Source organism: Triplophysa dalaica, chromosome 16, assembly GCF_015846415.1.
Source record: "Triplophysa dalaica isolate WHDGS20190420 chromosome 16, ASM1584641v1, whole genome shotgun sequence".
In the NCBI taxonomy this organism is placed as follows: domain Eukaryota; kingdom Metazoa; phylum Chordata; class Actinopteri; order Cypriniformes; family Nemacheilidae; genus Triplophysa; species Triplophysa dalaica.
In genome coordinates, this window is record NC_079557.1 from 3,877,694 (window position 1) to 3,899,304 (window position 21,611).

A 21,611-nucleotide genomic window follows, 5' to 3' on the forward strand; every position below is an offset into this window, starting at 1 on the left:
AAATATTTGATATCCGCAATCTTTTATTTTAACACAGATAATAGTCATTGATATAGAATATAGCCGATTAAACATTTAAAACAGCCAAACTGTCTAACCAAGATAGAAAAGAATCAAAAAGCTGAGCAGATGATGATGTTAACTATTCCTTTTTTAAAGATTGTTTAAAGTCGGATCAGAAAGTCAAGACTATAATGACATCTCAGAAGATAGGAAGTGATGCGCTTACCCCTATTGCCGCCATGTGTCTACTGCTGAGGGTCTGGCAGCCAGGCTTCTTTTGGGAGACACGGTGTGGCGTTAGCTCTGCATCCTGTGCTTTCACAGCTGTAAGAAACACAGACATTCATTTATACACAAGCAAGTACATTTATACACAAAATATGTACAGGGATGAAAATATTTCCCTCACTCTCTTTCTGTAAATATTTTCCATTGAAAGGCAAATTTAGGCACATTCTTATCCGTCTCAGTTATAAAAGCCAAAAAGACAAACCGTGTTTCTGAGATAATTGCGTGCTGAGCAAAATTATTCACATGCATTCATACTCAAAAGGGAAAAGTTTCAACAATCATTTCAATTAAATCAATACTGATAAGGGCAATTTCATGCAAATGTCAAGTTTGTCTGGTAAGTGAACTGTCACATCCATAACTATAATGTGCTCTATGAAGAGCTATCCCTTCTCCATGTGTTGGGTATTATTGCTTCTGGTTTGTGCATTTTGATTCACAGACATCCTTAAAAGTTTGTTGTCTTTCAGAAAAGTGCATCCTTGTTTTATTATATTTTATAGATCATTTTCCACTCTTTAAAAAAAAATAGAAATCTTGTGCCAAGACTGATATTCTTCTGATGTCTGGACTCTATCAACAGGTGTTTAGTGAAATATAAACAGATAAGTCAATATATTGCTATTAAATACATTCTCTGAGCATTGATATTTCAAGTTTTGACTGAACATGTCACATCCATAACATTGGAACTGTCCATATGAGGATGCGTGAATGCAAGTAATCAGAATTGACAGCAAAGATCAATCTAGAATATTTAATATATTCTAGATTATATGTATATAATATAAAAACTGTGGTAAACTAACTGAGACTAGTTTTACTGCACCTATGCATTGTTGTTCTTTTGTTGCACAAATTGCTTCTATTGTTTTCCACTACTAAGTCGCTCTTGACAAACGCATCTGCTAAATGACTAAATGTGAATGTAATTGTTTTTATACAATTTTGAATGAAATATTAAAGCAATACAGTCACACAACTATCACATTCGTTCATCACAATAACAGAATATTTTCCCCTAATATGTTCACTACAATATATCGCGACTGACAGCCCAGAGGAGTTTAAACACACACTATAATAATAACAATATCATTCACTTTGAGCGTTTTTCGGACGTTGAACAAAAATATTTTGACAACCAATTAAACGGCATTTCAATCTAAAAGTATCTGCGTTAAAAATGTGAAATATACCAAAGACAGAATTTTGCGGATAAGGTTATCATGGATTATCATTTGGGATGCACGATATATAAAAAAAATGCTTCAGTATATAGCCTAGTATTCACTTCTAAATTATATTATAAAACCTATAATTTGAACCATACAGGGGAAAAAATCCATAAAAATAGGGTATAATATACAAATATGTTGATAAACCAGTATGTTTGTAGTACAATTTTTACTTAACTTACGCACTATTTTCAGCTAAGTGTTAGTAAGAAAAAAAATTCTAGCACATTTACTTCAATTAACTAAAGTAAACAATATACTCTGTGTTAGAATTTTTTTTAATGGGGATGGTGTGCTAAAACTCGCTCCAAAGACAAAAGAAAATTACGTTGGGAGTAGGGCATAGGGCTGTCACAATTATGAAATTTGGCTGACGATTAACTGTCTACTAAATGATTGAGATTATGGCGATTAATTGTCTCTTTAAAGGCTTTCAAATTTATTTAGTCAACTAATAAAATATAGATACATTAAGAAATGTGAAAATTCTGTAAATAACAACTAACATTCCCTATAGAGTGATCTTAACAGTAAATAAATAAAGCATCTTGCGTTCAGCATTAAATCGACGCAGCATTAAATCTGCAGTCACTTCCACTCAGAAAGCCGGTGAATCTCGGATAAATCCGACTGATGTATTCCTTTACCAGCAAACATAGTTTATCAGATGTAGTTATCAGATTTCATTTATTTATCGGAGCAATAAAAATGACTTAATTTAACTCATATCGGCCAATAATTTATCCTTCCGATAAAAAATGTGCATCCATATTTACCATTTTTGATGTGAGCAAGTTTTAAAAGCCTCAACTCTACAGTGTGAGACCGTGAGAGAAAAACAGCAAAATGCATTGCAATAGCCAAAAACATCTGGCTGGTTCTGTACAATTTAAAAGAAACAGCACAGATAGGACAGCAATGCACACAAAACATGATTTATCTGTTACGTATTCACTTTTACAAAATGACCAAGATGCCCATCCCCACCTCACACAACACAAAGTGGCAGCGGCCTTAACTTTAATTAGCGAGCACCTCTGCATATGCCCACACATGCGTTTCTAGCCCGCTTGAGTCCAGACAGAGAGACGACTATGGGCAGCATGGGAGTTTCTGTCTGTTCACTAGCCTGTGAAATTAGTACACTTACAGACACTTCTTCTCCACGGAGACCAATGTAGGTCATGTAAGGATAAGTGTGCCATATGAATAACAGCAGTCGGTCTAACAGGGAAATCTTAACTTAAAACAATTTCCTTACGCAATTGGCCTCAAAATTGCGACCATTTTTGTCGCATATGCTCCCTAAATTTAACCTGTGCAACCTAAAAATATAATAGGGAGCATTTGTGTGAGGGATTTTCCATCCCTAGGTGCAACATTCCCACCGTTTTTCGATGTAAACACGCGCTAGAGGGACTGGTTTCAACGTTCATGCGCATCTGCAGTGCCTTGTGCATATTGCACTAGTTTTTATGGGGGTTTATGGCGGTGGCACTGGTGAACAGCAGCTGAGCTGGTTGTACCACAAGTACAGTATAGCAATTGTGAGTTCACATTACGTTATTTTAAATATATTCACAGGCAAAAAAGGATCATTTGTCCCTTACATATGTGCAATGTAAGCAAAAAACATGATGTTTTTGTGTAGTTTCAACTGCTTCTATGAAGGCTATGAGGGTTCAGTCAGTGTAGGAAGGAGGATTGACAGTGTGATTTGATCCGATTCCCCACCCCTGCCAACACGAGCACTTTGCAAAATCATATAGAGAAAACAACCACAGCTCTTTATTAAAGCTGCCCCTGTTAAGAAAACAAAGCCTACATTTTGTGTAATTACTGCCAGTTATTTGAGTTTGTGACATAACACTTGCAGTGTTTACAAATTGTTAATTACTGCATAATATAATTAATTAAAATAGACATAAAATGTGTTTTCATAAAGTACAAGTTGATTTCATATTGCATAAGGTGAATTAAAGACTATAAAAAAGTCTAATAATCTCATCTCATCTCGTGTCTCGTCTAGTGGGATAAGTGTCTCGTCACAACCCTATGAGAGCAGACCGAAATCTCTTGACAATACGGGAAACCTATCTCCACCCGCAGCATTGAGCCGAGCATCGTCTCAGAGGGTTATAAAATAACACACCACCAATATTCAGACGGGTACCACACAGACAAGAGGGTTTTTTTGTGCAGCCCTGAACAAACATTTGATTGGGTGTTATGTTAATTTGAAGCAGAAACTGTTGGGGAGTTTGTACAGAAATGTGAGGTCAATGGGGCACCGTGTTGCTATGACATACTTCAAAATATCTTTTTTTGTGTTCTGCAGAAGTATAAGTGTCATACATGACCAGCTCGTGCAATGCTACCAGCTGAGCTAGAGGAACTTCTCAAACACATCTGTGTATGAAATTCAAGGTCTTCAAAAAAAGGTCAAAGTATCAAAGATTTGAGCTTTCTCGGGAGAAAACAAAAAGCTCGCCCAGCAAAAACACAGGGTGGTGTGAGAATAGAAATAGCCTTCACAAGGTCTGGCATAGGCTAGAGGTCACAGACAATGTCCTCTTCACTGACCCTCAAAAAAAGGCGCATCATCCTGCTGAGGCGGATGTAGTTTTATAACAGAGTTAAAACTTTTTCATAGAAGAACTCTTACAGTAATACCTCCCGGTCTGTTTCTCACACGTTTAGTGCTACAAAGAACCCGCTGTTATTTGCCAGCGCCTATACTGAAGTGCTCTGGTAGACTGCCGGGCACACAGACACGAGCAGCTGTATGAAGCTCTCTGTGAGGAGCTAATGAGAGGCTGCAGTATAACAGATTTACTAAGCTGAGCAGTTTTGTCTCCGTAAAAATGGGTTTGTGTGCGACCGCAACGCTTAAATGAACACGGACCGGCAATCCGCCAAAAATAGTGGTTTACACTCGTAACAAATGGTCCTTTATGGTTTGGCACACAAAAACAGCATCAGTTGAATGGAAGAAAGGTCTATTTGAGAAGCTGCGAGTGACTACGGCAGCAGCTACAACGCTGGACTCTGTTTGAACAATTGAGATTTACTGATGTCATTCAGCAACCTGATAATACTGCTTACTGCTTTTCAAGAGCACCTGGCCTAATGAAATATAAAACTACAGATTCAATAAAACTTTAAAGAAAAAGTATAATGGTATAATGGTAATACAGGAGACATATATTTACATTATGATGTGGCGCATTAAAGAATACAATGCAATTACAACAAAAACAGTAAAAAAAAAAGTACAAGCACTAAGCATCTAGCTTAAGCCCATTGAACACTGCCCTCTACAAAAGTGTCACCCTACAATCTATGAGAAATTTGTATAGACATAGACGGTTTCAACGGCAAGACAACAACAACATAATCAATCGTTATTTGTCCCAATTTAACTTCCGGTAGACCTTCGCAAAAAATCTATAACTTGAAGTTTTAATGTCATTTAATACTATTAAAATAAAGACTTAAGTCAACATGATTACTGTCTCAATGCACATCCTTGGTGTCTTGGGGCAGTACTAGTGTACATTAGGGTTGTAACTGCTCTCCGTCAAAAATTTAACCGCACCGTTCTCCACCAACAGTTCAGCATGCATTTGGACTCATCTCAAATCTGACGATGCATTTATAATATGGTTTGTAAAAAAAATTAATGCGTGAAACAGATTGTCGATGGATACACATTTAATACTTACAACAAATCAAATAACGTTGACAGATTTCAATAGGATTGACATATGCTGTAATATAACCAGTCATTTATGCGGTCCTCACACGGTTGTTGTGAGTGCAGGTGAGCCCTAAACAGCACATGTTCCTGTTTAAACTAAACTCATTCAAGCCTTGCCAATTTAAATATTTAAAGTCACCATGAAACAGAAGTTGCGATTGACTTCTTTTCCGTATCGTGAAGTGAATCTTATCGAAATGGCTTTTGACATTAGAAAAAAAATGGAGGGGGGCTTTATTTTGCATTTCCCCTTTTTGATTGGTTTGTTATAAATTGGGCCTGGAGGAGAGGATTAAAAATGCCTGGCCAATGGACAGTGAGTAAAGTCCTGTCTCTTTTTTTGTGGCTGATATATCATTTATAATAATATCTGCAACGCTGTGTAAAACACAGTGTAAAGATGATGCAAAGTGCAAGACGATGCGCAAGAAAACTTGCTTGCGTGCTGTGATAAGATCCGAAGCTTGCACAAGGAAAGCCAAGACTCTTTGATATGAACGGGAATCGAAAATCAATTCCAATTTGGAATTGGACTCAAAAGGCTAGGTATCGGATCGGAAACAAAAGGAATAGGAATCGGATACCTGAGATAAAAATTTGAATTCCTCTTTCAATTCCTGTCTGCATATCTTCCGTAAAAAAAGTACATGCTTTGAATGATCTGGTGATATCTCTATAAAAGCCCTTTTGAAAATGAACAATATTTTTACTATAGTAAGCATAGTTTAACTATAGTATTTGCATTAAAAATCACAGGAACGACACATTAACGATAGTTTCATTATAGTAATTACAGTTTAACCATGATGTAGTTCAACTATTGTACTAAAAATCATGGTTCTATGTGTATATATAAACAAAACCGTGCTTGTTTTTTGCAAACAAGTCAATTAAGCAGGCTAAATGACCAAACAGGATCATATCTCAATGTTTTACTTCAACTGTGGAATGGAAACAGGGAATCGATAAGAATTGAAATCGATATTCAGAATCGGAATCGATAAACTTCTTAAGTAATGCGCTTAAACTGACAAATTCACAAACGCAGTTTGTCAACATGACCCTCTTGTCGAGTATCTTAAAAAAACATAGATGGTTATGTCTTAAGTGAGCTGACGAAACAGGCGAAAAACAACGCATAAAGCGACGGCAGCATATTCCTGCTGTCTGGTAAAAGTCAAGAAAATCACTCACAGCTTGTGACTCAATAGCTAATGTAACTTCAATTATGATTCATCTTATTTTAATTTGTACATATGTAAATGTTATGTTAGATTTGATTACTTTAATCCATTTCTATACCTTAAAGGGTATTTATAAAGTATCTTATTTTATTTTTTACTTGTAGCTTGATTATTTGTTCTCATTTTTATTTGACAGTAGTCCCTTTTCCCTGAACATAGCAGATGCCGAACTGAACCGAACCGGTGAAACTAAAACTAGGGGTGGGCGATCTAGAAAAAAATTCAAATCACGATTTTTTCCAGATAGATCACGATTTACGATTTTATCGCGGTTCTTCTTCAAGTTGGTTTTAAGACTATTTTGCAAATTAAAGGGGCTTCAATACAGCCAAACTAAGTCCCCATATAAAAATATACTCTTTACCATTTATATTTTGAAGAATATTTTAATCAAGTTAATATTTAATGCAAGTGCAAGACCATAAATCAGCTGTTAGCAAAAAACTTTACATTTTGAATTTTGTTTTTCATCTTGTTGCGGCACTCGGAGTAAAGCTGTGGAATGGGCGTGGAGGATAAATATTTTTGGGTGGGTATTTCGTAACGTGGATCTACGACTTTGAGCAGTTTTTTAAAGCCCTCATTTTCCACAGTCTTTATGGGAATCATGTCTTTGGCCAGGTAAAATGCGACCGCGTCAGTGACATCTTTCCAGCACTTGTTCATTCTGTCATACGGATACGGAGTTCCTTTCTCAAATGCTTCTTTCGCTAAAGTCGTTGTTTAAGCCTTTTAGTTTCCGTATGCTTGGTTGTACCTGATTTACTCGCGTGGGATCCCTTTATAATTTGACTGTCGGCATACTCTTTCAATCCCTTTTATTTTGAGGTGGTTAAAAAGGTTCGTTGTGTTGCCTTACGACGCTCGAATCTTATCATTGCCACATTTGCAAATAACTGTTGTTTGGGCCGTGTCAGGTGGGGAAAACCCAGACCATTTCATTATTACTGATGGAGAACTTTTTTTAGGGACCAAGTCCTCCGTGTTTCCCTCCATCTTCACTGACCGCGTCACTTAATCTTACTGAATTCACAAGCAACGTATACGAGCTTGTTAACATGGCGCAATCTATCGCAAGTATGTTGACGAATTCTATAGAACACTACTATATAGGGCGATTTAACGATTTTCCCGAAAAAGTGGATCGTGCAGTCATTTTAATCGTTCACGATCTAATATCGTCATATCGCACACCCCTAACTAAAACCGACACAAACCGAACCGTAAGTAATTTGAACTGTTACACCCTAGTGCACATAATATGAAAAAATTATTTGAAGAAGTAATGTAATTCAAGTCTTGAAGTATTCTTGTAAACTGACGATACTGTTTAGCGTATGGACAAAATGTTTATATGCTCTCCTACTTGTAAGTCGCTTGGATAAAAGCCTCTGCCAAATTAATAAATGTAAATGTAATGTCTTGCATCATGAATCCCTGCTTTTCAACCACTAGACTAATCTGGTCTTTAACGGGCACGTTTTCACAATCCAATACATTCAGGTGGACTAAATCAAATCATAATTCTCTTGTTAACTATCCTGTTTCAATCAAACATTTAGATAATACGCCATGCACAATTATGTAGCTAAAAGGGGTGCATTGTAAATGGTGCTGTGGGTCAGGTTTCAACTTTTTACATCCATTTTAGAGCAGAATGTTTGATAATAATGATGATTAACACACAAAGCATCGTTCAATTATTGATTCTTATTGGCTGATAAATATAGTTAATAGATATGTTTTTGATAACAGCACAGAACTTCCAGGCTATTTTCCTGTGGCTCAGTGGTCAGAGTACGCGCTAGCAACGCCAAGGCTGTGGGTTCTATCCTAGGGAATTGCACACACTTAAAAAAAATGTATAGGATAATGCAGAGGAAGTCGCTTTGGATAAAAGTGTCTGCCAAATGTGACCCTGGACATCAAAATTTTTCGAAATTCAGATGTTAACATAATCTGAAAGCTGAATAAATAAGTTTTCTATTGATGCACAACCGTTTAAAACTCAGGAATCTGAGAGTGCATAAAAAATCCAAATATTGAGAAAAGTGCCTTGAACTCATTCCCCGAACTCATGAAAGTTGTTCATTTTTTAAAAGTTGCCGGCCTACTCCAGCGTTTTTTAAAATTTTCACCCAAATTTAATGGCTCACAGTAAATTTTCTGTAGAGAGTATATGGACAAACAATATGTCAAATGAAAGAACAGAGTCTCGGCTTTTTAAAAAAGATTACTTATTCTTCTATCTTCATTTGTTCGTTTTTTTATCACCCCGTAGATGTGGGTAGGTTTCTTCAAAAATGCATCACTTTGATTAAACAGCGGAGATAATTAATGTTTTTTGTCAAAGATTCCGCCCAGATTCCACTCAGAACAATCATTAAAAAAAGCTAAAACATGTACGTTCTAGGTTCTGGGATTCTGTATCTAGGGTCACAAATGTATATGTCAGTCATGTTTTTAAAAACTTTTATCTAGAACTTTAAGTGACATTTGGCTCATCAAATAAGAACAAGAAGCAGACAAAAGACACTGGTCAAAATATGATACATATTTGAACATATATTCAAACTTATAACTGAAATTACTTATATCTATAAAAAAACACATAACAACATTTTTGGAAATGAAGGTATGTGAACCCCTGATTCCCATTGTGATTGCATTACCACCATGAGGTGTGATTCGTGTGAAGTAATTATTTTGTCAATTATTCCTCTCTTAGCACATACTTTCACACCCAAGGTTATGTGATCTTGCTGGACAGTTATTTCAAGCTGACCTTTGGCTGACTGACAAAGATCTTTAATCACAAAAATACCACCACCCTAAAATTAGTAGGTTGATCAGGCGAGAAGTAATGACTTTATTAGAAACCTCCAATCAATTCTAGCTGTTAAAGAGCCATACACTGTTGACATCTGCAAGACCTTACCTGTCTTTTGGCTACAATACTTGAATTGTGGATCTACAAACATAACAGATACAGGCACTCTTTGTCTGAAGGTTGTCTTCTTGAGATAACATAGACAAAACCATCCCAGTGAGGTGTTGACTCCTGTGTCCTTCAGACTACAGCCTTTATCCTGAATGACCGAAAACATCATATACTGAACTTTGAGCCAATATTATAAGTCCGGTCCTCTAACTTCTACGGTGAAGTTTTGTAAACAGCAAGAAATAAGAGCCAAGACACTCAAAATTGTGCTTTTCACAAATAAAGTAAGACTTGGAATATAAAAAAAGATAACGATAAGGCGGTTTCCCAGACAAGAATTAGCTAAAGCCAGGAATAGGCCTTGGTTAAATAGAGAAATTAAAGTATTTTTAAAAACATACTTTACAAAAAAAAACACAACTGTATGCATCTGGAGACAAAACAATCACACTGATATATTTTAAGATATGTCCAAGTTGTTTTCGATCAAGGGACACCTCTTCCATTTAAGGTAGTCTGGAACTAGTCTTAAAGGAGTATTTCACTATAAAATTTCATGATCTTATTTATGTTTAAAAAGTATATAATTTTTTTCTTGGAAAACTACTAATCGATTCACTAGACAACACCCGGCTGGTGTCGTATAGAGCCTTTTGAAGCTGCGATGAAACTGAAATTTGGACCTTAACCCCCGTTGAAGTCCATTATATGGATAGAACCCTAGAAAGCTTTCCTCATACGCCTCAATTTGATGTCAACATAAAAAATAAACAGATGGACACGTGGGTGACGAGTGGGGATTTTTTTTATTTTCTAGTGAACTATTCCTTTAAAGGTGTCAGGAATTAGGGAATCAACTTTAAACCCGAGCTTTTGTTTAATAAGAGGTAATCGTATTTAAGCGAACATCCTCGAAGGGTCAGAACTGAAATGCCCTTGTTACTGAAATGACAACCTTTATTGACATTAAGCCCTGCGACATCTATGACGTCTTTGATATGTTGAAAACTGCCTCCACATTAGAATACTTCCAAATCTTCAATTATGGTTGGGCGATGTCTACCAAATTGGCATCGGACTATGGGTACAGTGAAACATTGCGATGGACGATGAAATCGCCCTGCAGCGTTTTAAAGTGAGACACGTCTGGCACGAGCTGTGCAGAGACACATCTTCTATATATCTGATGTTATATCCAATAAAAGATTTCTTATGTGAGGCGCGTCGTCTTTATACAACGCAAGCTGCGCAGACATGCATCATCTTTGTGTAAGGGATAATGTACAGGCAGCCGGTTGTTATTGCAGAAATAAGCCCCGACAGTGCTTGTATCACACTGAAGGGGCTTATTTTGCTTATTTGTACACTTATAACACAGCTACTTGCCACATGAGAAAAAACAGACATAAAATGTGAATGACATATTTGATAAGCTCATTTTTAACCAAATGCTGACCTCCTGCGAGGAAAAGCTATTTACTTTCAGGTTTCAAGGTAAGAAACAGGCAATTTGGTTTAATCATTTGTAAATTTAATGTCATATATTTTATTAAAAGACATATTTATATTTAATTTGTCAAAAAAACCTATCAAAATTATTTGCTGCATCCGGCTTACCGTATGATAGTAGCTTTGAGAGGATGTTATCTGGGAATAACAAACCTGTAAATGTCACGACTGGCCAATCAGAATAAACCATTCCTACAATCCATCTAATAAACAGTTATAAAGTCAGGCACAAACTGCGCGATGCATCCTCTTTATACAGCGCCAGCCCCACAGTTATAAAGTCAGGCCAGTCTGATCTGTACAGTGGTTTTATGCCCATTAGCTTTGTTCATATTTGTTTACAACTCAATTTGCAGCCGGCAGCACAGAGCAGCGAGCGCCACCTGATGAAAGTGAAACATTTATTTGGAATCACGATGCTGGCTAAACCTAGTCAAGTCTATCAGCCATCAGCGATGGACGATGCAATTGTCTATTAGCACAACCCTATCTTCAATGCGGCACGCCCATTAACACTTAGCGTTTGTCGAGCCTGCCTCAAAACCTGGGTAGAAAATACATTAACGCATTTGGCAGATGCTTTTTATCCAAAGCGACTTGCATTGCATTATACTATAGATTTTGTTTCTAAGTATATGCAATCCCCTGGGATCGAACCCACGATATTGGCACTGCTAGCCCCATGCTCTAACCGCTAAGCTACAGGAAGAAAGTCTAATAATTATTGATTTTTATGTTTTTGAATGTAAAAACCACACGAGCGTCACAAGTAGACCTTAGACAACAGTGTAAAACAATAAAAAGTGCCAGTTCATGACACCTTTAGGCCCTGTCCGGGAAACTGCACCAATAAAATTTCTTTCATCATTGTATGCATTTGGTTACTTTTGGAACTCTGAATCCATCACCATTGAACATCTAAACATCCATAAAAAACACCTAAGGGCCTTCTGATTAATAAAGTATACCTTTTTATAAAGAAAATCTAAACTATAAGGAAATCCGTCAAAAAATCCCAGCTCTCTGAAAGCTGTAAATAGCACACACACATCACAAACTCTGACTTGACCCAAATATACACAAGTGGCTCTCAAAGTTTACAAATACAAACTCATTCACTAAAACCCTGCATGCTTATATAAAAGGAATAGAAACTGCAGAACCAGTATGGCATTTCTCAATGCTGTTAACCATTAATATTGTTAAAAAAAATTGAAATCATACCGATTGAGTAAATAAATTAGGGTAATCCAGAACACTTAAATAAGCACATGGGCAACATAAACTAGCCTAAAAACACTTACATTCTTTGCTAGAAACATATCCACATATCAAATGAGTGTTGATCGCTTACATTATAAAGAATTATGCATTTTAAGAGTCAGGTGATTAAAGTATACATGAAACTTGACAAATTTGAAAACATCTCTTCCATCTCGGGCCTTTTAGATTCACACTTCTACACAATTGGAAGCGTAAACCTGATCCTCTGGAAAACCTGCTCACATTTCATGGGCTCAATTTTAAACTAATTTGTTTAATGTGAAATCACTTTCCATCAACTGGAATAACTGCCTGCATAGCTTAATGCCATGCCGCAGGCTTGACCTGTTTTACAACTCGTATTTCTGGGTTTGCACTAAAAACACGGACGAAAGCATTGTTTTCACTGAAAACCATTTGCCTGCTGCTGGCGCGTTAGCAGGACTGCGCAATCGCTACAGGCCACATGTTCAAGCCAGTCTAACAAAAGACATATTAAAGTTTTATAAACTGCATATAAACACGCCGAAGACCAGACGTGCCGTGATGACACGCACAGACTTCACACAGTTCTGACAAAAGGAATGACACTGACTAAGAGATTAATCATGTTTTAAAGAAATACCATCTGAATGTTTGACTCACGAGTTATGCATCTGACAATGATTATACTAAGTGCATAATACTAATAAGTACTAAGACCAAAACTGGTCAAGAACTTTTTTTAAAGTGACATTTTAGTCAAAAACCAAGACTTTAAGTTTAGTTTTAAGACCACTTTTTGCCATTGCGACAATTTGTTATAACATTAAAGCAGATTGTTTCCTTAATTTCTCATTAATTCACTTCCTTGGAATTCCTGTAATACAGTACAACAGACATTTTCTGTTTTATTACAATTGGCTTAAACTATTCAAGTCATTGAGATTGGGGAGAGAATCGAATTGTCACTAAATGTCATTTTTTAACACAAGACATGTGCTGTTCATTTTCATGTTGACTCTTCACTGTTCGATCATGTATTTGTCAACATTCAATATTGTAAACATTACCCTACATCATGAAGATGGTGTCATTACCATACCACCATACCACCATTAGATCAAATTGTATAAACAATTTAATAAACCACGGAAAAGTTCAAGAATTGTCATCCGTCAACACTGTTTAATAGAAAGCCGGGCCATGCAATGCTGCAACTTCACCGATTATTTTGGTGAATTCCTGGGGCATATTTCAGCAAAGATCAGATCAATGTCCATGCCAACCAATGTCCAGACATGACAACTCAATATGCACATCGTGTCGCGGCAGCGGTCCCAATGGGAGACAAGGGGGACACATCCCCCCTCGACATAAAATGATCAAACATCCCAACATCTAAATTCTAATCAATAAAGTTAAGAAAATCTCCTGCTGTTCCCCACATGTTCTTATTTGGGACCCGGCTATCACACCTCCAAACACTCGTTTTAGCATTTGGCACATGCTTTTATCCAAAGTGACTTACATTACAGATGAAAAGGATCTATAGGCTACATATTTTGAATCATATAGCCCATTTTTTAAACTGTCTCATGAACCAATAACTGCATTTAAATCTAACGAATGTTTCTATGGAGGACTTGTTGGCTCCTCTTGCTCCAGAAGTCTGGGGTGCAGGTTTGCACATGCTTACAGACTCCCAATAACCCTCTGGGCTTTAACTTTTTCTCTGGCCCTGGTTTCATTTTAGACTGCATGCAAACCTTTCGGGCAATCTAACTTTAACTTTGAAAACCCAGATGAGCCGATGATGAGGATGATGAAGACGACGGACAGGAAGCCTTCATGAACCTTCCAAGCAGGATGAACCGAGCTGACCAACACAGACACAAGCGTGCATGCTTATAAACTCAAGCTACACCAAATTACACTTTTTGTCTTCTTGGTACAAATATGACTCGGGTTAGGAGCTGCAGGGCCCGGCGTCGCCATACACACACTTCTATACGCATACACATACAGCACGACCGCACATATAACAGCACGTATAGCCATGCAGAGCTGCCATCAAGCGGAAAAAAACACATCGAAAATAAATGAAACTCCCCGCTCGCCGCCCGAAATAAAGGTCGGAAGACGTATACATGCAATGTTGTGCTGGAAAAGGTTGAAGTTTAAATGAACAAACCTGTTTGTGGCCACAGCGGTCCGCTGGATATTGGGTTGAATCCGAGTTAAATCCACTATCAGTAAAACAAAGAGGCGAAAATGTCCGGCTACTGCCGAAACAGGCCGAAACATCAGAGTGAAGCAGCCTGCTGCGCATGCGCACAGATCGCATGGCTGGGAGGAGGGGTGAATGGGAGTGGAGATTATAGAGAAGCATAGCGAGTTTATTTGATGTGTTTCGTTCATTTCCTCCGTTTAAAATTTTATCAATGTAATCAATAAACAAAGGTGAAAACGTTTCGTTCGTTTCTGAAAAGTTGTAGCGAGCATGTGTGCATAAACAGTTTATTCTGATCGAGTTAAAAATAAAAGCTACAATCGAAATCCGCATAAATAAGATATTAATTGGACTTTTGAATTTGTTAAAATGTTCTCTTTTTTTTCGCAGGGGTCATTGCATTTGCTCTGTAGATCAAAGTGACGTCAGAGGGAAAAAAAACATATTTAATGCTATTTATAAGCCTGTTGATATAAAATTTAGTTTTTTGCCAAAAATACATATAACTAGATTTCCATTATGCTTTCGCATTATTCCTGATATCTGGCTATTAATAAAAAAAAGTTGGGGCTTCTACCAACTGTTAAAAGTTATATTGTCAATATTGCGTCACATGTAGACGTACAGGTCAGATATACAGTCGTATAGTCCTGCAACTGATCAATAGTCTGACTGACCTGAAGACGATGTATTTCAATGTTATTTTCGACATAGAAACGATGGATTTCAGTGAAAGCCTTTACCTGAGGCTTCCCACAGAGGTCGAGCTGGGCGACCGGCGCTATGACGCTCCAGTCACGGGTTTAGGGGCGTGGCTATTTGATCCTGGAATGGATGAGTGTTTTAACACAGCCGGCATAAAAACTTCACCGGCAAACGCGGAACTAAAAGCAAAACAATGTTTCTTATAAACAAACCAGCTTTTGTATTTAAAAGCGCTCACTTCTTCGGAAACTTATGACAGTAGTAAAGGGATTTGTGTGCAAGTGGCTTGGCTGGATTGTTTTTCCAACAACCAATGGATACACATTTCACAACTATCCTTCGATTTCATAAGGATTTTAAAACTCGATTATAATGCGATCTTGTGCCGCTCGTCCGGTTGTGGTTGAGTTTTGGCATCATGGATGATGGATCGTCGGAGACCGATCTTCTCGTCGGGAGCAGGACTGAAGATTCTCACCCGAACGGAGGAATCATTGCTGCCGATTTAAAAGTTTACAAAAGGAGATGGTTCATGTTATTCGTACTCTGCCTACTAAATTGCTCCAATGCTGTGGTATGTTATCACTGAATTATCAAAGTTGTATTAATACAAATCGTTGAGTAAATGAACGAGGCAAATCCTCACCAAAATCTCTGCAGGTGTAAATCTGCGGTTTAAAAATAATGACATGTTTTATATCACACACCAAAAAACATTAAAAAACACCGCAGACAGAAATTCTAATGGATTTTATGTTGATAATGGGAATAGTTTTTTTAATACTTTCATTGTTTCAGATGGTCCAAACACACTATGTAAAGGAATTTTGTAATAATTTTAATAATAAACATCTAATGATTCACAATTTAATTGTGATACAAAGTCCATATGACAACAACTAAGATTTGTTTGTCCTTTCAGTAGAGATGAAATCCCTATAGACACCTTTATCCAATCAACAACAAGGAGACGTGTGTCAGCCAATGGCGTGATATTAAGGCGGGACTTGACGAGTTAATAGGAAATTTTATAAAAAAAGATTTTTTTTAGGTGTAACTCTTATAACCTAAACATATTTCAAACAGAAATCCACAGCTATAAACGTTTAGAATAAGAGAAATGTGATAATGGAAAAGAAAAAAAAAAAAAAAAAATGAAGAGAAAATAAATATATAAAAATGTAACCTATGTGCACTATAAGTCACTTTAAAGCCTTTGACAAATTCAATATATAAACAGGTAAAAATGCTGTACGAGTCAACAACCGTCTTTACATTAACTTACACATTTTGGTATTTAAAGTATATTTATATTTTCTTTTAAATATATTTACAGTTTAATTACAGTAAAACAAGTTATTAGTAATATATTATATTTATATATCTTTGGATAAATTATATCTCTAGTCTTTCTGCTCGCCCCATTTATCATATGTTAAATTGAAATTACACAGGATATGGTCACACTTGCTATGGTGATTTTTGGTCCACTAGGACCATCCGCCCCCCGGGTTATACCGGGGTCGTCTTAATAGCCCAGCTGTAGTAGGCCATGGATACATCCCCCTGAGGCTATTATCTCTGTAGAAGGCGTGTGCCATAAAGGGGCATGTCAATCTTAATTACACCCGGTTACTCCCAAGGGACATGTCATTTCCACAGACACCATTGTATGAGTGTTACACAGCCAAGACGTCCAAAGCTGTTCATCTGAAATTCGAGATTTGTACATCGTGTCTTGGCACACTTTGGTAAAGCTCAGCAGATGGCGTAATTTAAGGCAGCAATTTGGATCTTATTTAAAGATTACAATCTTGAGGAACTCTGATAACGGCCTCAACATACAGATCTGTATTTTAAGAACTAAAAATAATTTTTCTAAAGTACAGTTGGTATTGACCGTACTTCATCCAGGATTTGAACTTTTTTCCACGAAACGATCTTATGTTACACAAAGGATTTTGCACAGACGGGATCTATGCAATTGAATTAATGCTATTCCATGTGCCAGTAACTCATTCGGCACAAAATGATTGTATTGTGTTCCAGGATCAGCTGACTGTCTTCTGCAACACTCCTGCACATCAACGTTCAAACAAATAAATGTGTTTATACAGCACTTTGAATGAACAATCAGATTTGCTCTGTTATTCATTGTCATCTTTAAAGCCAAAATGTTCCTTTATTCTTGTAACTAAGTTATTAAAGTACGGTTGGATTGCATAGAATTGTGAACGCTGGCTTCGTGGTGATATGAAAACATTGGTCTCTTTGTTTTATCCTCCATATCAGCACTAACAAAGCAACAATGGCAATGGCTCAACCAGTAGAAGTTATAGTTTACCCAAACATTCATCATCTTCTTCATGTCATTTCAAACCTGTATGACTTTCTTTCTTCTGCAGAACACAAATATATTTTTAAGAACGTTTGTAACCAAATAACATTGACCCCATTTATCCATTGTATGGACTCAAAACCACTGATACATTTCTCAAAATATCTTCTTTTGTGTTGCACAGAAGAAAGAGTCATATACAGATTTTGAATGACATGCGAGTGAATAAATGATGAGCGAATTTATTTTTAGCTCATGTGAGGGAATCATCTGACATGTGGTTTCTGTGGTTATGCAAGTTCAGCAGCTGAACGTAAGGAACTGAGACTTTAACCTTCTTGTTACAGGAACAATCTGCTTGACTGTCATGCACATTTTTTGTTGATGAAGACTGATATTGATTGGTCTGATGTGTCCACAGCTCTGGCTGACCTTCGCACCTGTGGCCGACCAGACAGCCCAATACCTGAGTGTCTCTTTGGATCTGGTCAACTGGCTGTCTCTAGTCTATATGGTGGTGGCCATTTTCTTCAGCTTCATCACAACATGGATGTTAGACACACTCGGCCTGCGCTTCTCGGTACGCAGAGATGGATCACTGTCTACCATGAGACACTGAAGCTGACCTTAACTCTAAATGCTGTGCACCATCTCTTCTAGAAATAAAAGTGTAACTTGTTTGATATTAGTTTTTATATTAAAGGGATAGTCCTCTCAAAAATTTTACTTATTTCATAATTTTCTCATTTCATTCCAAACCTGAAGGATTTTCTATGATTTATTTTAAGAATGTTGGTAACCAAAAATCACAGACCCTCATTGACTAACATCGAAAACTAATCCAGTAAACCACTGAGACACTTCTCAAATATTTTGGGTGTTCCAAAGAAGAAAGAAACGTGAGGGTGAATACATGATGAGAGAGTTTTACTCTTTGTTTGACCCTTTAGAGTATTACTTGCATTACACTACAAATTTCCCATTTTTGATCAAGAAGTCAGAGAGAACAACCAATCAAAGCCAAGAAACCCAAACTGTATATGTTCTCTCACTCTTCTCAAACAGCTTATCCTGGGCTCTTGGCTTAACATGTTGGGCAGTATCCTGCGTGTTGTTGGTATCCTGAGTGGGATCCCGCAATGGGCCGTGTTCCCTATGGTGATGGGGGGCCAGACGCTATGTGCGCTCGCCCAGACTCTCATTATTTTCTCCCCCACAAAACTGGCAGCACTGTGGTTTCCAGATGATCAGAGGGCCACGGCAAACATGATCGCTTCAATGGGTAACATATTTACAAACCGCTCATATTTTATTGTAGTTTGCACAGATCTTCACACTTATATTCCTCTCCTTTGTTTTCCAGCAAATCCTCTTGGACTGCTTTTTGCGAATATCTTCTCTCCCATGATAATTCATTACACCAATAATCTTCTTATGCTGGTAAGACAGTTGTTCTCAAAAGAATTTCAGTTCTGGCACGAGCTACATCTCACTGTTGTGTCATCTCTCTCTCTCTCTCTCTCTCTCTCTCTCTCTCTCTCTCTCTCTCTCTCTCTCTCTCTCTCTCTCTCTGTAGCTTATTATATATGCTATACCTGCCACCATAGCCTGTTTCCTAGCAACAGTGGGAATTCGTGAACGCGTCCCCCCGACACCCCCCTCTGCCAGCGTGGTGACCTCCAGCACTGAACCTTTTCTACAGGGCATAAAACTGGTACCAGAAACATATCTGAGAAACTTTTGAAACACTCAAAGAACTTTGGGTTATTGTTGTCTGTCATTGTTTTTTTACTGCTGTCTAAGATTTGAGGCTTTGGTTTGATTCTTTCTCTGTGTTTCTCTGCATTTATCTACAGCTACTGAAAAACAAAGCATACATGATCCTGCTGGTGTGTTTCGGGTCAGGAATAGGAGTATTCACATGTTTTTCTACACTACTGGAGCAGATACTTTGTGTAAAGGGCTACTCAAATGTAAGAACCCCACACAATGGCACAGAAGCCATTGTGGTATTTCTTAAATGACAAATATTGACAATCCTTGTCTGAAAGTTTTCAAAGTTATATTGTATACAGTTCACTCAAAAATATAAATTCTGTCATAATTTATTCACCCCCGTGTTATTCAAAACCAGTACATGACTCAAAAGAAGATATTTTGAGAAATGTCTCAGTGGTTTGATTATCAAAAAATCTTTTGTGTTCTGCAGAAGAAACAAAGTCATTCAGATTTACAATTACATCAGAGTTATGCATGAAAGGATTTTCATTTTTAGGTGAACTATCCCTTTAGAGATAAATGGATGTTTTATTTCTATATATTTTTTATATGACAGGACTTTGCAGGACTATGTGGTGCTTGTTCTATTGTATTTGGCATTGTGGGTGCTGGCATTCTGGGCCTGTATGTGGACAAGACAAAACAGTTTACAGAAGTCACTAAAATCAACATGTGCTTGACGTCGTTGGGCTGCTCTGCTTTCGCTGTGGTGAGTGAATGAACGAGATTTTATTTCTCTCTATTTGAGATCTGCTCCGGAAGTCAAGGAGTTGTTTTTGTCCCTCAGGTTTCTCAGCTCAAGGACATGAAGGTCGCCATCGGTGCCGCGTGCGCGTGGTTCGGCCTGTTCGGGTTCTCTGTGTATCCCATCGCCATGGAGCTGGGAGTCGAGTGTTCGTACCCTGTGGGTGAGGCCACATCCTCTGGATTGATCTTCATATCTGGGTAACTTTAAAGACTTTTTGTTTTAATATTCATATTTCTTATTGCATATTTTCCACGTTTTTACTGGACGTATTGTCAATGTTTATTCAGACAGATTCAGTCCGTCATCTATATGGTGCTTCTTCAAGCTCTGACCAAACCATTGGCAGATTCAACAGCATCTGTATGTGTTACTGGAGGAGAGGCCGATATGAGCTGGACAGGTGAGTGTTGAATCAAACCTTCTCGAGTGAACAATTATGAGGTCATAATACTAAATTAATTTTTGAATTATTGTTCATGCTTTGTTTTATTTTTCTATTTTTCATACTACACCATATCTATTAAACAGTTTTCCCGTATTCCAGCATAGGTCAATTAATTTGCGCCATTTATAAAAATGTTTACATATATTGCATCATCTGTATTGTGTAGTGAATCTAGTGTGGGTAAGGAAAACATGTCAAATAACACGTCCAAATTAATCCAACCACCCTGCTTTTCCTGGATGTCTGTTATAATACGTGCATTGATGAGTTAATGATAGAGCCGGGCTGAGCTCCAGGCATTCATTGTCTCTCTCTTTTCATTCCATCCCTATCTTGCGCTTTCTGCTAAAACACATTTGTAGTGCCAGTACTGGTGATGGCAGGCTTGTGTGCTGCGGGCACCTGCTGCTTTGTGCTCTTTTTCCACACGGATTACCGGAGACTGAGAGCAGAAGGCCTCACCACAGAATGTGACGGACCAGCCAAGAGGAGATGACACCTGGGCAAACAGCACAGGCGCTTAGAGAGTCATCAGAAGGAAAAGCCAAGCAGTACATTGTTTACATACATGAATATCTAGAACTTTACCTCTTTTCGTCAGCATTGAAAATATGTGCATTTAATGCAATTAAGTTTATTCATGCTTTTAACCTCAAAAGCATTACTACCATGATGCCACAAGATCAATAACAATGTTACTTTTGATAATTGCACACATTTAAACAAGTTTCTATTACAGTTAGAGTTACATTATAATGTATAGTTTACTATTTTACACCAAATGGTACAAATTTCTAACTTTAGTTTTATGCATTTAAATTAAGAGTATTTTATTGCTTTATTTAAGAAATGAAGTGGTTGTAGTTGTGGTTGCTGTTGCTTACATTGTATTTATAGTAACGTTGATTTATGAAACCAATGATAGAGAGTGGAGTTCAAAAGTGCATCAAATTGAAACGGTTTTAGTATTTTTAATTTAAAATGAAGTCATAGCACGAACTAAATAAATACAACTTTATATTAATTTTGGTGGTAACATTTTCTAAGCAAATTAGCAAGTTTTACGTTTACTATTTGTACAAAAAGACAAATTTACTGGCTTCTTTATAAAGTTCTCAAATGATTCAGGTTCTAT

The 21,611-nt window shown here is 37.2% G+C and overlaps 2 protein-coding genes across 4 annotated transcripts in view; one reads left to right on the plus strand and one right to left on the minus strand.

The window, feature by feature from the left end:
• LOC130438100 (polycomb group RING finger protein 3) overlaps window positions 1–15,222 on the minus strand; it is an 80,357-nt gene extending 65,135 nt beyond the window's left edge. Inside the window, exons 1-3 of one of the 3 annotated variants that reach the window (XM_056769881.1) lie at window positions 15,139–15,220; window positions 14,423–14,577; window positions 230–327 (exon numbers count right to left, since the gene is read on the minus strand). In XM_056769881.1, coding sequence (XP_056625859.1) covers window positions 230–244 — 15 coding nt within the window. In that variant the 5' untranslated portion in view covers window positions 245–327; window positions 14,423–14,577; window positions 15,139–15,220. Of the gene's footprint in view, window positions 1–229; window positions 328–14,422 lie in introns of all 3 variants that reach the window. The other 2 variants (XM_056769882.1, XM_056769880.1) reach the window with 2 other exon arrangements.
• A 58-nt stretch (window positions 15,223–15,280) lies between these two features.
• slc49a3 (solute carrier family 49 member 3) lies at window positions 15,281–21,500 on the plus strand. The gene is made up of 10 exons (XM_056770088.1): window positions 15,281–15,740; window positions 17,926–18,084; window positions 18,570–18,786; window positions 18,868–18,944; window positions 19,081–19,218; window positions 19,361–19,477; window positions 19,840–19,992; window positions 20,071–20,228; window positions 20,319–20,431; window positions 20,839–21,500. The coding sequence occupies exons 1-10, from the start codon at window positions 15,585–15,587 to the stop codon at window positions 20,970–20,972; spliced, it is 1,422 nt and encodes a 473-aa protein (XP_056626066.1). The 5' UTR covers window positions 15,281–15,584; the 3' UTR covers window positions 20,973–21,500.
• The last annotated feature ends 111 nt before the right edge of the window (window positions 21,501–21,611 follow it).

What these genes read in the sequence shown, in the direction of transcription:
- slc49a3 (XM_056770088.1), top strand. Translation starts at nt 15,585, where the DNA reads ATGGATGATGGATCGTCGGAGACCGATCTTCTCGTCGGGAGCAGGACT. An exon ending in CCAATAATCTTCTTATGCTG is followed by an intron (nt 18,945 to 19,080) that starts GTAAGACAGTTG and finishes CTCTCTCTGTAG; the next exon opens with CTTATTATATATGCTATACC. An exon ending in GGATTGATCTTCATATCTGG is followed by an intron (nt 20,229 to 20,318) that starts GTAACTTTAAAG and finishes ATGTTTATTCAG; the next exon opens with ACAGATTCAGTCCGTCATCT.